This window comes from Engraulis encrasicolus, chromosome 23 (assembly GCF_034702125.1).
Source record: "Engraulis encrasicolus isolate BLACKSEA-1 chromosome 23, IST_EnEncr_1.0, whole genome shotgun sequence".
NCBI lineage: Eukaryota > Metazoa > Chordata > Actinopteri > Clupeiformes > Engraulidae > Engraulis > Engraulis encrasicolus.
The window spans coordinates 16,737,541-16,754,143 of NC_085879.1; the positions used below are offsets into that span (position 1 = coordinate 16,737,541).

General features: G+C 42.1%; 1 protein-coding gene across 2 annotated transcripts in view; it reads left to right on the plus strand.

Moving 5' to 3' along the window:
- tmem255a (transmembrane protein 255A) overlaps positions 1–14,497 on the plus strand; it is a 22,097-nt gene extending 7,600 nt beyond the window's left edge. The window contains exons 4-10 of one of the 2 annotated variants that reach the window (XM_063190320.1): positions 3,216–3,305; positions 5,318–5,383; positions 5,674–5,762; positions 6,200–6,271; positions 8,554–8,719; positions 11,031–11,174; positions 14,192–14,497. In XM_063190320.1, coding sequence (XP_063046390.1) covers positions 3,216–3,305; positions 5,318–5,383; positions 5,674–5,762; positions 6,200–6,271; positions 8,554–8,719; positions 11,031–11,174; positions 14,192–14,335 — 771 coding nt within the window. In that variant the 3' untranslated portion in view covers positions 14,336–14,497. The remainder of the gene's footprint in view (positions 1–3,215; positions 3,306–5,317; positions 5,384–5,673; positions 5,763–6,199; positions 6,272–8,553; positions 8,720–11,030; positions 11,175–14,191) is intronic. The other variant, XM_063190321.1, reaches the window with a different exon arrangement.
- Positions 14,498–16,603: the final 2,106 nt, after the last annotated feature.

The window sequence follows — 16,603 nt, forward strand, 5'->3', positions numbered from 1 at the left end:
GCGTTGCAACTAGTCAGGTCAAGAGTAGTGCAAGTACTTTCTGAGTTCCCGAAAATACGGGAACTCCTCCCACTTTGTCGGGAAGCAAACAGCCATAAGCAAACTAAGTGAGGCGGGTCAAACATGCCGTTTGGGAAATGTTAATTGTTATGATCTTGGTCAGATCAAGTCTCCAAGAGATTTGAGCGTCAATGATAATCAGGCTAGCCAACCCCCCAACACACACACGCAAGTACAGGGTTATAACGTATTTTCACTTTTCATATAAGATTGCTTGGAGTTCTCACAAGGGTCAGTCACAGTTCAATTGGCATGCTACGCATCATCCCTCAGCTTGCAGGTGCATCACAGTGGGACAAATATCACCTGAAGATAGAGGCTGGAACTTCGTTTTTAAACATTCATTTTGCGCAAACACCCGAACAACGTTCAGAGTCACAAGGGTCATTGGTGCTGACTTCCGTTTAGAAGGTTCAGAAGGCCTCACCAACCTCCTCCTCCTTCTCGTCCTCGCCATGTTACTCAAGCGTGTTAGACAGAATGAGGTGATGTGTAAAGTCTGAATCCTTGAGTGTAGGCACTCTGATAGAGAGAAGAGGGAGGAGGTTGGCAGACCTTCATAAGAGGGGGAGGGAGTGTAGGCTCTTCCTGATAGAAAAAGGGGACGCGATTGGACCTTGAAAGGAGGGAGGAGGGGGGAGTGCGGGTCTTTCTCTCTCTCTCTATCTCTCTCTCTCTCTTTCTCTCTCTCTCTATCTCTCTCTCTCTCTTTCTCTCTCACTTGCTCTCTCTCTCGCGCGCGCTTTCCGCCTCTGAAAAGAACATGGCACCATGCCAGACTTACATGCAGCACTAAAAGGACACTAAACTGAAACACACTGAAGCACCGTGGGGCCTAGACACACTACACCACACCATGCCACACCAAACCCTCTCTCTCTCCCTCCTCACTCTCTCTCTCCCTCCCTCCCTCCCAACCGTTCCCTCTGAAATCAAAAACTCCTTGGCAGCGGATAAAAGTGTGTGAATGTAATGGGGGGAGGTGCTGTGTGTGTGTGTGTGTGTGTGTGTGTGTGTGTGTGTGTGTGTGTGTGTGTGTGTGTGTGTGTGTGTGTGTGTGTGTGTGTGTGCGCGCGCACGCGTATTTGTGAGTGAGAGAGAGATGTTTGTGAATGCGTTTGCGATGATGGACAGCGACAACTCTCCACCCATATCTGTTGAGGCATCATGTTCACAGTTGTATTGCAGTGCAGGAGATGTGTCATTTAAAAACAAAAACATTAGAGGCCTTGCCATGCTTTTTACATCATCCATAAGAGATTGAGTAGAGAAATGCATCTCTGATACTGCTGTTGGATCATCCAACAGCAGTATCAGAGATGCACTTCTCAACTCCATCTCTTTCAATATCTCTGAGAGTTTGAAGCAGTGAATAAGGCAATAAGGCATTGATTGTGTGTTTTCATTCATATGACTGAAAGGGAACTTTTACAATCATGTGAATAAATCTAAACTATCAGCATATTGTTATCACATTAATCAGGAGTCAAGAGTTTCTCTTCCTAATATCTTGTGTCTGATATCTTGTGCATTATCACATGAATTGAGTTTTCCTATGATATTCTGATATCTCATATCTTTATCTCAGCTGAATAGATCCATTATGTAGCTGTGGCCCAAAGTGGATATGAATCACTGCAATTAAAGAGACTTCATTCCTCATTCAAGTCATGTTTGTACTTTACTTTATCATCTTCACATGCATTTTGATCATCTTTACTTCATGGCTTCACCCAGATTTTGGGGGATAGTTCAGTGAGCGTATTGAAACATTGTTTTTTCAGTTAAATTTGCACTCTTTCCTTGGTAGAAGTCAGTGAGTTCAGTTGCATTCGGCGAGTTCACAGTAAGTTCAGGGGGTTTGTATGTAAATGTGATCTTTACAATGTAAGAGAGGTGGAAGTGACGCTCGCAACCCTTTTGTGTTGTGCCAGCATTTCACAAAGTGTGTAAGTCAACAAGCAGTCAAACACAGAGAAGGGGGAGATTGCAAATATGACCTAATCAGTACAACATTTAACACAAAGTTGCCTGTGTTTTAAATAAATAAATTAAGTCAGTAAGTAAGTAAATATATTTGTCTCAAAAAAGCTCTTAATTCAAATCCTAAGCCTAATTTATTTGGTACGCTTCATGTTGTTCATGCATTACACCGTTCTCCTTAATAATGTGTGCATTCACGTATGTCCTTTGGAAATAGCTTGTTGCTAAGTGGTTACTGTCAGCCTGAGTTGATTCATGTGTTAACGTGTCTTTTAAATGCCTGGCGGACGGTAGAGTTTCCTGCTTTGGGAAGTGGAAACCAAGTGATGTAATCTGTTTGTCTGTGCACTCAACATAAATAGTTTGGCCAATTACGATTTTCTTTTTTTTTATTGTTTCTGTGTTCATTCGGGTTATCCAGCTCATAACTGACTTTTATTCTTGTATTCTGATTTCATCTGCTGTTTTTTTGTTTTTGTTTTCCACCATTGTGTTTTTCTTTTATTTTTGCAAGGCACATTATATTGTGTCTGATTGCACAATGAAAATGTAATGTTATTTCAGCACTTAGAGAGGACTCTGGGACCAAATACAATCTAGAGGATGTTAAATCAACTCTCTAAGTGTTGAATAAACTCTGCAAGTGGTGCCCCATACAAATTCACTGGCCTGGTCTTGTCTAATTCTGCCTCAGAAAGTGTTTGGGTTAAATGTGGCTGGGCTTGTTCCTCCTGAAGCTGAGCTCTCCTCAGCTGGGTTCATATCTGAATAGTGTGGGAAAAAAAAACCTTAACTGAGCAATCTTACATCTTACATCTGTACATACATTCACAGAGCAAGCATTGCGACTGTGGGAAGATAAGCTTAATTTTAACTTCATTGGGGATGGTGTTTGGTTACCCACCAAGAAGAGCCTTTGTTTAGCAAGCAATATTAGAAGATGTAAATAGGATGTGATGTGAAATACAATACAGTCTGGTCTTATATTCCCCCCTGTCATTCTCTCTTTCTCTCTTTCTCTCTCTCTCTCTCTCTCTCTCTCTCTCTCTCTCTCTCTCTCTATCTCTTTCTCTATCTCTCTCTCTCCCTCTCCCTCTCTATCTCTTTCTCTATCTCTCTCCCTCTCTCTCTCTTGCTCTCTCGCTCTCTCTCTCTCTGACCCTCTGACTCAGCTGGTGGCATCGATCGTCTTCATCAGTTTTGGCGTGGTTGCTGCCTTTTGTTGTGCCATCGTTGACGGGGTGTTTGCCACCAGACACATCGTAAGTATCCCTCCCTAATTCCATTGGCTGTACATGTGTAACTGAATGTGTGTAACCAATGACCGCTCAGCAGGAAACGAGGTGTGGTACTTGATTTTTTTCACTAATTAATTAGAGGCTCTGTAATTAATTAACCATGATTAATCACATATTTTCCTCAAAATCGATTTTTTGTGAGAGAATCGTTGAATATATTGTATATACTCATACTCATACACATACACTCAGCAGGATGGCTTTAAGCTTTAAGCCTGTCTTGGTAGCATGTCTTCTGTGCCTTTCATGTGCCCTGGGAAGTAGTTATTATCTAATCTCAGCAACTCGTTTGTAAACTTGTATGTAAACATTTTCTCCATTTTACAGTGGAGTTGTGTTCATGTGTCCTTCCCATGTCACCGTTTGGTATTTACCATAATTCCCAGAGCACATGAATGCAGGATTCCTCCCACACCAGAGTTTGTCCGGGTTTGAGACAGGGTTTGGACATGTCAGAATGACCTCAGTTACACGTGCTGTCATTCCTGTACGTGATGTATGTGTAATGTGCGGGGCAGTCATGTATCAGTGGTTAAACAGCTGGACCTGCATTCAAATGTCACAGGTTCAATTCCCTCCATTGGCAGTTGGGTGGATGGGGTGAGTGAGGCTCATTGAGCATGGTATCGTGACCACACACATACCTATCAAGTTTGGATGGTCTCTTGGTGGTGGGTGTGGTTGTGGGTGTGCAGGCCAGGGAAGGACAAACTGGAATGAGAAAGTAAGGCTGGGTAAAATGCTTGCTGCAGGATACACGTGCACAATCACATGCACATTTCGTGCACAAGCCATGCGTATTTTTATGCCAATTTTGCACGTGGTAGCTCACCTGACACCGTTATGCTGTCATGTGCACATGCTGCAATATTGACATAACCACAAGGGGCAATTTTCTGATCTTCCATGTTGAGGTTGTGTAGAGTCAAACAATGGTGGAAAATATTAATGAGAACCCTGTTGGTTAAATGTCATCTACTACATGATACCTCCAGTATTGTGCATAGTGCTCTGATAGGTCTTAAGTGCATGCACAGCAAGCATATGCGTATAAATGGCCATCCAGGTACTTTGTTCGTGGACGAGCGGTCCACCCCTTCTTAGGGGAAAACAAACCGAAGGTCTAATTAACTTTTTTTCTCCTGACTTCGCGAAACGAACTGCCCACAACTCAACCTCTGATTGTTGGAAACCGCTGCAAAAAATGAGCTCACATGGCTGGCTGCCAGTGTCTTGCCCCTCCTCACAATATCGTGTTTACAAACACGGCGAACCCATGTATAGTCTTTCCCAACACCACCAACTGACTTGCATCGCTTTATCTCCCAATGTTTTACCCCAGCAAAGGGTGTAACGCATATGGCACACGTCACACCGTTTATACGTATAGGCCTAAAAGGTGATTTTACTAATTAGCTCATCAACCTGGCCGAAGGGGTGTGGTCATTAGAGTTAGCTGGTCACTTGAAATTGGCTGCAACAACTACGTATAGGGGGATTTAGGTGCTGGTTTAGGTATGCTGATGTTTTTTTTATCTGTTTACGTGTAAACACAACATGTGGATAAAAATATAATCTGCATTGTGACAGGTTTGTTTTAGCTCCCTAAATGGGATATTTCTTAAATCTGAGTTTTGAAATGCGCATTCCAAGACTGTTTGTGTGTAAAATAGAGGCCAAAACCAATGCCCAAAAATATCCATATACGTGTACTGAATACCTTCTGAGTATGGGATGTCTGCCCGTGTGTGTGTGTGTGTGTGTGTGTGTGTGTGTGTGTGTGTGTGTGTGTGTGTGTGTGTGTGTGTGTGTGTGTGTGTGTGTGTGTGTGTGTGTGTGTGTGTGTGTGTGTGTGTGTGTGTGCGTGTGTGGCGCAGTGGGTAAAAGCGAGCAATTTTTTTGTTGTGTGCACTGTACCATGTTGTGGTGTGACCTCGCAATGACGAATATCGAAAATCCCTTTCCACATTCCACAGGATCTTGCACCACTGTATGCAGACAGGTGCGAATACTACTCAGACGTCCCAGCGGTTGAGAAAATTGTGAGTATAGTGTTAATTATCTTGTGTTATTATCAAAGGTGCTTTGTGTAATGGCACAAATATACCAGACACAACTTAAGTGTCACTGGCAAGTGGGCAGGAAGCTCTGACTGTTTCCAGTGTACTGTATTTGCAGGCAGGGCCAATGACAGCTTTGGCTGGGCCCAGGACAAAGTCATCTGAAAGCCCCCCCCCCTACCCAATATATTCACTGTAATGATAACCCAACCTCTCCCTGGGCCCGGGACAACTGACCCCTTTGTCCCCCCCGTCGGCTTCCATGTTTGCAGGTTCAGTGCCCTCCGCTCTCCCGAGTGCCCTGCAACTTACGTGTCAAGAGCAACACCTGCTATTGCTGTGAGCTTTACCACTGTGGCCGGTAAGTCTGTTTGGCCCGGTATCACAGCACTTTTAAACTGACTATGGAGCAGACACGGCCCCCGTTATAAATTAGCTGTTGCCAGAGTGCCAATGACCAAGTCGTAATGTATTACCAAATGCCCTGTGAACTGTGAATAATGGTGTAGTACTGTGGTAGTTAAGTTTTTTTCTGTGACTATTACAGTATTCCACAGGTGGACGGCGTGCGTTAAGGGACTACAATATAATGATTAGATTTAGTAGTATAGTTTGTGTAGCAGTGTAACTGAGCTTAATGTGTTTAATACATATAGAGAGATGTATTATTTTACATAAGTTTGTTTTTTAAGTTGTGTTTATGTTGAGTACTATTTTTTTATTCATTTGTTGATCTTACATTTCATTTCAACAGCACTGGAAAAGGACTCTTGTGTTTTGTTTACTTTTATGTTTCAGAGAACATCCTTATATGGGATTCCAGAATAAAGATGTTTTGAAAAAAGTTAGGAAGTCGTCCATGATTTGGAAGTAGGTCTTCACTTGTTTTTTTTCCGCGCCACTCCTATTACCTTAACTCTGCTTTGTTAGATTCATAACCCCCATAGCTTGGTGTAGCCTGGTAAACCAGCCGTTCCTCATAAATAATTTGATTTCGTACAGAGGGTAGGGCCTTGACTGCACTGACATGGGTTTTCTCAGGCAGAATCCTGCCTAAACTTGAAAAGTGGAAGAGACGCGCTCAAGCTGTCACCTGTTCATGTTTCTTCAAAGTTCTTATCTGAGTGCTGAACGGCACATAAAGCACACACTGTACAAAAGAGATTTGTTGACTTGTTGCAACTTGACTTGTCATTTTGAGTGAACTCATTATCCAACACAACTAAGTAATAAGAATTACTGTACATCATATTCTACTTGGAAACCATCATAAACCTAAATTTGAAATACACCTGGCTGGTCATTTCCAGCAACCCATCTACTCACAACTTTAAATTGACTCAGCCAAAGCAAAAAAGACGACTTGATTGGAAAATATAAATGACTCAACTAAACTTGTTCAATCGATGAAGTAAAGGACAGCATCTGAACTCTTCAGTTGAAGAAGTAAGCAGACAGCACTCCCTGAGTTTCACAAGTTAATTCGCCCACAAATGTTTCAGACTGAGTGCAGCTTCATTAGCGTCAGACCCTCTGTACAAAATGTGAAAAGTGTAACACAAGGGGGGGCTGGTTTGCCATGACTGGGTTTTTTGCTGCGGTTCAGCTACTAAGAATAACTCTGTGTGAAGACCTCCCGTCTGGATCACACAAAGGAAATGACTGGATGACTCTTTCTGCATGGCCTGCTGGACTTTGTATTGTCCATGTGACTCCACCATAAAGACCCAGACATTTCTGGTTCATGCCGCATTCAAGCGCAGCTAGCTTTTCACTAACTTGCGTCCTTTTTTATATTGAGTTTTAAGTTGCATTGTTTTTATCGCTTTGACTAGATGTAAGGTTGTACTAAACTGGGAAGCACTGTCTCTAATATAGTTGGGGTTGTTGTCATACAAAAAATCACATCTGCATCTCCAGGTTTTGCTACATCCTGTCAGAAAAAAATAATGTTTGGCATGTAATTGGTTCTCGTGATGGTGTCTGTTCTGAGAAATGATTGTTTGTTGATGTCTGTGGAGATCCCAGTCTCATACTGTGAAGAAAACATGCCATATGCTTTCCAAGGAGTTAAGTTGTAACAAAACTTGGGAGTATTCCAAGAACAGGGTTAAGTGATAAACATGGCTAGGTTAACCTGCACTAAGTGGTAAATCTGATAATAGATACCACATAGCTGTCATTTAGTTTAGAAATAAGAACTCCAGGTTCTTGTATTAGATGATTTACCATTACCTTAAGGTTAACTTAACCTGGATTACTACTGTACTTAGCCAGGCTCTTGGCATACTCCCCTGGATGCCCTCTTGAGCTTGATAGACATGGTGACTCCTTTGTTAAGTGCACTGTAAAACATTGCAGCCGGTTAAACGTAAAAAAGTAACTTACCCTGCTGCCTTAAGTAAGCCTCGAGTTGAGTTAACTTACAAACTTAAGGCAGTAGGCCAACTTGCCTTTTTACGTTTAACTGGCTGCAACGTTTTACAGTGTGAATACAGGAGGGGTCTGAATTTAGAAAGTAGGTTACATATAACTCAGGCATGTTTTATCATGTCAACCAGACTACTGATGAAATTTCCTCGGATGAGGAAAAAAAATGTCCATCAAGCTCAAGGAAAGGATCCAGTTGCTTACAGCTTAGCTCTTTGGATAACATGACCTGTATGACTGAGAATCTTCAGACATACCCTATGCTTACAATGCAGCGGTTTGCAATCTGCACACAAATGATGAGGCACTACTTTGTGGGTATCATCTGTGTCTTGTAGTGCACGAGCTACAAGAAAACATGGCTGTCATTTTTTTGTTTTTATTAAATCCTTAATTTAATTTGTAATTTTTGTATCTAATTCAATGCCTTTCTATACTAGGCTCTCCGCCTCTTCTCCCCACAACAATTAACTCATGGCCTTTCTGTCTCTCTCTCTCTGACTCTCTGTACATGTGCTATGTCTCTGTGTCTGTCTGTCTACCTGTCTGTTTCTCTCTCTTTCTCTCTATATGTGTTTCTTTCTCGCTCTCGCTCTCGCTCTCGCTCTCTCTCTCTCTCTCTCTCTCTCTCTCTCTCTCTCTCTCTCTCTCTCTCTCTCTCTCTCTCTCTCTCTCTCTCTCTCTCTCTGTCTCTCTCTGCTCTCCCTCTCTCTCTCTGTCAGCAGTCATGTGGAGTTGCGCGGGGGCTATCACGAGTACACGGAGGTGCAGAGCTGCCGTGACGTCGTCTACCTGTACCACCTGCTGTGGACCGCCACCATCCTCAACATCATCGCCCTCTTCCTGGGCATCATCACCTCCGCCGTCCTGGCGAGCTTCAAGGACCTGGTGAGATGTAGGAGGAGGGGGAGGGAGAGAGAGAGGGGGAGGGGGAGACACAGAGAGAAAGAAAGAGAGAGAGAGAGAGAGAGAGAGAGAGAAAGAGAGTGGGGGATAAGGCTGTTGTAAGAGAGAGAGAGAGAGAGAAAGAGAGTGGGGGATAAGGCTGTTGTAAGAGAGAGACGGAAACAGAGAAAGAGGTGGGGGGTTATGACATTGTAAGAGAGAGACAGAGAGATACAGAATCATAGAGGAAAGAAGAGAGAGACATAGACGGAGAGAAAAGGAGAGAGAGGCAGACCAAGAGAAAAGAATGGGGAGGGGCGCGGGGTCTACGGACAGGAGAGACAGGAAAAGTTACTGCTGCATGGAGATGGGAGACTTCAAGGACGTGCTGAGACACACAAAAATGCTGCAGAGATAGAGGGGGAGAGAGAGAGAGAGAGGATAATCAAGAGGAGAGGCAGACAGAGCCATTGCAGAGGGATGAAGGGCTTCAAGGACATGGAGAGACAAAGTTGCTGCAGAAATTGGGGGGGTTGGGGGGGTCTTTAAAACATGATGAGACAGTGCAGACAGTGATGCAGACCAAGAGAGAGCATGAGCGGGGGTCGGAGTAAGGGCATTGTGGAACAGACAGCCAAAGTCTGGTGAGAGAGAGAGAGAGAGACAGAAAGAGACATACAGACCCAGGAGACCATAAGATGGGGATGCTAGGAGAGAGGCAGACTCACTGAGATTCACTGCAGAGGGATGAGGGGCTTCAAGGACAGAAAGAGTCAAAGTTTCTGCAGAGAGATATGGGGGGTCTGTGTTTTTTTTAGGACATGGTGAGGTGGGTAGAGAAAGAGTTATACAGACAGAGTATGATATGAGTGAGATTGGGACATTGTTTGGAGGACAGTGAGAGAAAGATGAGAGAGAAAGAGACGGAGGGAAGGAGAAAGAGAGAGAGATAGGGGGCGGAGGCAGAGGACATGGCTAATGAGTCACTGCACAGAGATGGGGTGCTTCACAGACAGCGAAAAAGTTGCTGCAGAGACTCATGGGAGCTTTAACCCTTTGAGGAGTGAGGACTTTCCCCCCGCCCCCTCCTTCTAGAATGTTACTCAAACATTCTACAGATCCCATAGAACTCTGTGTTAAAACCCTTATGACATTGTAGTAAGAACTCTGGCAATTTTTGCAAAATTCTTATCACATATGAAATGCTACTCCGGGACATGATTACAGAGCGAGATAGTGATGCAGACAGCGAGCGCATGAGGGGATGAGAGGGTTAAGGACATGACAAAGACACTGCAGAGAGTTGGGGGGCCTTTCAGGACACACTGAGACAGACAAACAAAGTCACCCTGCAGTGGGATGCAGTTTGGAAACAACTTCATGTTATACATTGCAACGTGATCATTGCAATTCTGGGGTTCATTTCTCAAAAGAGAAGTTGTTAGCCTGTTAGCAACTTCGGTAGTTGCCAATGTGAAAATGCATTGAAAACAACAAAGTAGCTAAAGCAACTTTGGTTTTGAGAAATGCACCCCTGGTTACAGCAAATTTATAACTGAAGCCTGTGGCAAATGTCATAGTATTGTAGCACAATAGTGGTTAAGTCTTTTCAACGACTATTACAGCACACTGGCAGAATGGTGCACATTACCAGGCTATGTGAGCGCTTACGTATATGCTTGAAACACATTTCCATATACCCAGTTGTAACTATACACTTCAGACAGCGTGTGTTTCCTACGTACCTGGCTGAAAGAGCCGTACATTTGGCAGGAGCATGTATACAATATCTGTTGGCATTGCTGTCTTGAACTCTATGATGCCAAGTGGCCGATCAAATTTGAAATTATCTGTATTGGCATGGAAATGGGCTAGAGCCGCTAAAGCATTTTACAGTATAATGAAGCAGGGAAAAAAAAAAAAGTGAACTTGTGGTATACATTCAAAGATTATCTTGATTAAGGTCATACATGTATACAAAAAGGAAAGTCAATACTTAACAACTTCAGTATATACCTATTTTATGAGGAATATTTCCTTGAAAACATTCGACATTCCCAATATTCCGATGTTGCGACAAGTTTGTAAATATTGATAGACTAGTAGATGGGTTTTAATGGGGATTTATTTATTTTTCCCCTGTTCCCCTGTTTATTCCTTCTGTCTCTGTGAACTGACTATCACTGAGCGTAACTGTTTTGCTTGCGGTTTGTCCAGCTAGTGTACAGTACATGTATTCATATCCCCCAAGGAGGACTTGGTGATCACAGACTATAGTGTTACTAACGGTTTTGCTTGTTGTTGCTCCTGCTAGATGCCATCGGCTGGCCCGGATGCGTGCGAGCCGGAGCCGCTGCCGGTGCCGAGTCCTCCCGAAGTGCCCGGCCCCTCCACCTCCTACAACTCCTACTACAACAGCACCCCCTGCCTGCCACCCTACACCGCCTACGACCTGCAGGTAGCCAGCCATCATCCGTCTTCATTCACTGAATGAAATTATTTCATTACGTTACATTACACTTAGACGACACTTTTGTCCAAAGTGAATTACAGTTATTTAGGCACACGTTTTCGGTTACAGTCCCTGGAGCAAGGTGAGAATAGGGGCAATTGGTTCAATAAAACCGTCGGCTAAGTGTAATGCAATGTAAAGGCACTTAGCGTATGGATGAAGGTGTACAGAGACCATACATACAGTATGTCCTTCTGGCAAGGGTAGGATTTGACAAAGGATAGAGAGGGTGACCAGCTCATCTTGATAAGTTTTCCTTTGCAGGTGCAACTGTAAATGAAAATATACACCCCACTGTTTGGGAACCGGTGGTTGTTTCTCCTGGTTCACTTTAAAAACAAAATTTGTCTGATGTCACGGTGAAAAGGGCAAATTACAGTCAAACCAAACAATTTAGTATTTACAAAGCCGACAATTCGGTCAGTCAGTGTTCAAAGGAGTAGCTGTGTGCACATCCCACCCGATGGATCAGGTACAGGACAATAAAAGCATAAATCCAGGTGAAGTAAATAAAGTCTGCAACACTGCTTGTCTTCTGCGTTAACCCTATACTGCACACATTATTATCCCATCATGGAAAAAAATCTTACTGTGGTTTTTGTCACATAAAATTAACTTCATAAGACATTTTTCCTTTTTTTTTAAAAAAAAACTGTTTTTTGGGGGGGTACTTTTAGGTTTGTTGCCATATGGCAACATTGTGCAGTTACGGAAAGGATCCAGTGTACATTTTCCCTCCAAGACCAAACAAGGGTCATACAACATTATGGATTATTTTATAGAAATATAATTGTTTTTATCTCAGAAAAACATTGAAAGTTTACCCACAAGTTCAAGGGAGTTATTTAACACATTTTTGCCACTGAGAGAACAAGTGAATACTGTTTATTATATCCCCGAAAAACTGTATTTCAGTGGTATTACTTTGACCAACCACCAATGAATATATTAGGTATTAACACAATATCTGTGCATAGATTTGCACAAAAATGTGTATGGTAACTGTCTATAATATGTACATGAATTTATTTAATTTTGGAAGCCAACACTTTCAAGATGGCCGACATTCAAGATGGCCGATTTGCGGGCCAGGCATCTTTCAACATAACCGACAGTTTATTTGTCATAACTTTTGAAAGGATGCTTGGATTTACACTAAACTTTGTGTGATAACACTCTATAATGAGTAAATAAGTCATGTAAAATTGCGAGGCCAGTGCTTTCAAGATAGCTGAATTTCAAGATGGCTGACTTTGAAGTTGGCAATCTTTCGAGACGGCTTATCTTTTGTTTACGCCACAACTTTTCAATGGGTGCTTGGATTTGCAGTAAATCTTGTGTGTTAATAATATAATTGGTTTATGAGCTGTTTGAAATTTCGAGGCTATGCTTTTGAAATGGCTGACTTTCAAAATGGTTGACTTTGTACAATAATTTTTGATCGGGTTGACAGATTTGCACAAACGTTGTGTGCTAATTAGCCTAATTATAACATACACATGAGGTCAAAACATTTTGGAGGCTTCAAATGGTCAAGATGACAGTAGTTTTATGCTCTTATCTGGGGTTTGTGGATTTTTGTGGTATACCTCTGGCAGTCTGGGGAGGCTGCATAGGCCTTGTTCGCTTTTCTGCATGTACTCAGAGTGAAAGCTCATAAAACAGTTCTGTACACCTATTATAACATTTTTAATGTTCATTACAGACTGCCATTTACACTAATTATAAATATTATCAGTTATCAATCATTCAATCAATAAATAAATCAATTAATCAATCAATTAGAATTGGGTATTTGTATCTATACACTTTCCCTATTGACCGTCTTGTTCCATTACCGCACAATGTTGCCGTATGGCAACATACCTATTTTTCAACATAAAAAGGAAATAATTTTAGTTGAAAACAAAACAAATGGTGAAAACAGATCATGACTAACTATAGATCATCCCAATATTTTTTCAGATTTTGTAAATATTGCAAAAAGTGTGAAAAATCTTGGCCAATGCCAGAGTAATCTGTCAAGGACACACGCTCATGTACAGTGAGGGAAAGAGCGAGCCTGGGGCAGTGTGTGGTGTCAGGTGATGTCAAGAAACCACATAATTGGATAAAACAAGGCCACAGTTTCAATATGAAAACCAATCAGTGTCTATTATTTATATTTAAATACTAGGAAATGCCAAAAGAAAGGTATGTTGCCATATGGCAACACCGTGCAGTAAATTTAATAGCAAGTGCACAGCATTTCGACCCTCAGATCTTCATCAGTCATTCACTTTACCTGAATTCAGTCAATCAGACCTTCATCAGAGAGCACACATGCCTCCATAGCCACATCAGCCCCATCCTCATCCTTCATCTTCATTTTGTAATCAATTCAGATCGTAGCGCTCGCAGCAGTAGTTATTGCAACGGGAATGATAGGGTTTCGACCACCGTGTATGAGATGCCTCCTTGAAGGCAGCGGGCGCTTAAACATGACGGAGGATGGGAGGCGGAGGGTCGATAATGGGCTCTACGTGCTTTTTAATTATGTATACGCTTCCTGCAGAAATAGCTCACAGGGTAGGAGCAAGGAGAGGACTCAAATGGAGAACTAAAAGGCCATGTGTCCCGTCCATATAGCCTTTCTTCTTCTGTGTAAAGTGCAATCCGACGTGTGTTAAGTGCTATTTTATGTAACGTATGGATGAAAAAACAGTTGTGCAATTCCTTTATATAACATATATATAACGAGTTTTTTTTTTGTTTGTTTGTTTGGGTGTGCACCACTTTTGTTTTTGTGTGTCCAATTTATTTCCTATAGCATTGTTTTTATTGGGGGGAGGGGGGGTTATCAAGAGGGAAAAGGGTGCACAAATCATAGTGAATGTGTCCATTAGTTACATCATGCACTGTATCGTACAGTATGTATTCATTTGGTGTTTATCTTTTTATTATGTATCTAATTTCTCCCCCAGGGTGCCAACATGTACCCAGACTCCTCTGGCATGTCGGACGACTCCCAGTCAGGTGTGAGCCACATGTGGCCCAGCATGGTCCCACCCCGCTACTCTCCACCACACTACCCCCCTGATGAGAAGCCACCGCCATACAGCCCTTAACTCAGCACGGAGAGAGAGAGAGAGGGTGGAAAAAAAGAAGAAAAGAAAATAATTAATGAGAAAAAGATTGCATCACATTCAGTCCTTGGTCATTCAGGGAGAGCAGAAGAAGAAAAAGATAATGGTGATGGTGATTGTGATGATGATGATGATGATGATGATGATGATGATGATGATGATGATGATGATGATGATGATGATGATGATAACAACGACGACAAACACTGCACCATTTCTACTGCCCTGGACCATGCTACTATCTATTATTATGTGAAATCGGTGGGTATGAGTTGAGAAGGAAGTGAGAGAGACCACCTGACTGGGATACTGTTGCAAAGACGGGACTCTTGACGTTCCAGTGGCCTGGGATATTTGATGAGAGACATTTTTAAAAATAAGTTGCACTTGTGACGAAATAACGCAGTGCTAGTGTCCTATTCTCTGCGGGTGGACTGGCTTGTATGTTCTTAGTGGTCCAGTGTGTCATTTTAATATTCTCTTTTCTTTTTCCAAAATGTATGCTGGCCATTTACTAATTTGATTTTGTCACGAATATTTACTGAGCATATTAACTAATATTTACTGGTCTGCCTAGAGTAGAACGAAGACGTGCAGTATAGGACTGCAATTCAAAATGGCGCATTAAAATGGACAGGATGCAACTATTCATGCATGATGCATGAAATTGTACATTTCCAAACCATTATGAATTAAACATGAATTACAAATTAAATATTAATTCCATTCATTAATTAAAATAACACATGGTAAATAGTCATTAAAATGACTACATTCATGAATGGGCCGCATACATTTTGGAAATAAACTACTAGCTGCACACTGGACCTTAATGTTAATGTGTTACATGTACGAGATGAGATGGCATTTTTCTTATCCTCTGAAGCTGAATCTGTAGTTCAGAGCCACAGTGAAATTACATACAGGGACAGACGCCCCTTAAAGCGCTGTGCGTTGTGAGATGCATCCAAAGGGTTTAGTTGTAAGCAACTGTACTTCTTCTTGGAGCTTGAAAGACATTTCATTGCTCAACTGAGGAGCTTAATTGTCTGTGCTTTGATTGTGTGAGAATGAACATCAGGCAGGAGCTCCTTGGTTAAGAACGAGACATATCCAATAAGAAGTCTTCTGGTTGCTTAGAACTCTAGTGAACTATACTACCGGTATTTGGCCAACCTGAATGAATGTGAATCTTGACAGACTGTTAGATGCATCGCACCTCTATGTTCCATTCAGGCATTCGTAAATATGGCGCAAAAGAGCACTAGTCACTCCCCCACCCCACCATGTTGTCAAGTATTCAAAATCTATGACTTTCTGATCCTAAGACCATCTTGTTCACTATTACTGTATGTATACCACAGCTACACTTGGTCTTGTATGTTCATACGTATCTCAAAGGACGTAAAGGCAGGAGTGATAGGGATGGAGAAAAGTGCAGTACTTGGTACTACCTGAACAACACTGTGCTGTTTTTTTCCTATCAGAAGACCTGCCACTGATTTTCATTATCAATATCTTCAGATACGAGCACTGGACATGGGCTGCCCAATTGGAAAGTGACACTTGCAGCTCCTGAGGAACATTCTCAATTACTGTCATTTCTTTCTTAGAGCAGATCACTTCTCCAACCTGTACTTAAAAGCCGGACTCCTCTTCGCGCAAGGAAGTGGATACCGCAATTGTATTATTACCTGGGCCCCCAGACTAGGTGTTGCAATGACCCTGTCTGTGTTTTTGTTTGTGTGTGTTTGTCTCGTCTGCAGAGGGCACCAAACACACACACACACATCAAGTGCATCTAGCGTTGGCCAGGGGGCCAGGTTGCCATCTGCGATTGTTCTTGTTTTGCACTGTTCTTTGTCTTAGTAGAGTAAGGTATGCTTCAAAACTGGATTTTATTTGTTTACCTTTGTGCAGCTACACCTAAAAAAAATCTAGTGGCTCAGTTCAGAGTCCAGATGATATTTTATTCCCCAAAGTCTTTGGAATGATTGCAGTGCATAAGCTATATACTGTCATACAAGGGTTAGAAGTAGCAAGGGGAATGCAGGATGTACAAATAATAACTATGGTAGACATTCTCAAGCCATCAGGTAAGATGTAAATAATGTATGCTAGAATCAATAATCAGCCACCCCTTTAACAGTTTAAATAAAATATGGATGATGAGCCCATTTATTGATCATTGCAGGTAAAAACGGGAATACATGTTGCCTAATGTTAGCACTGGCTTTGGGTGAGGGTGCT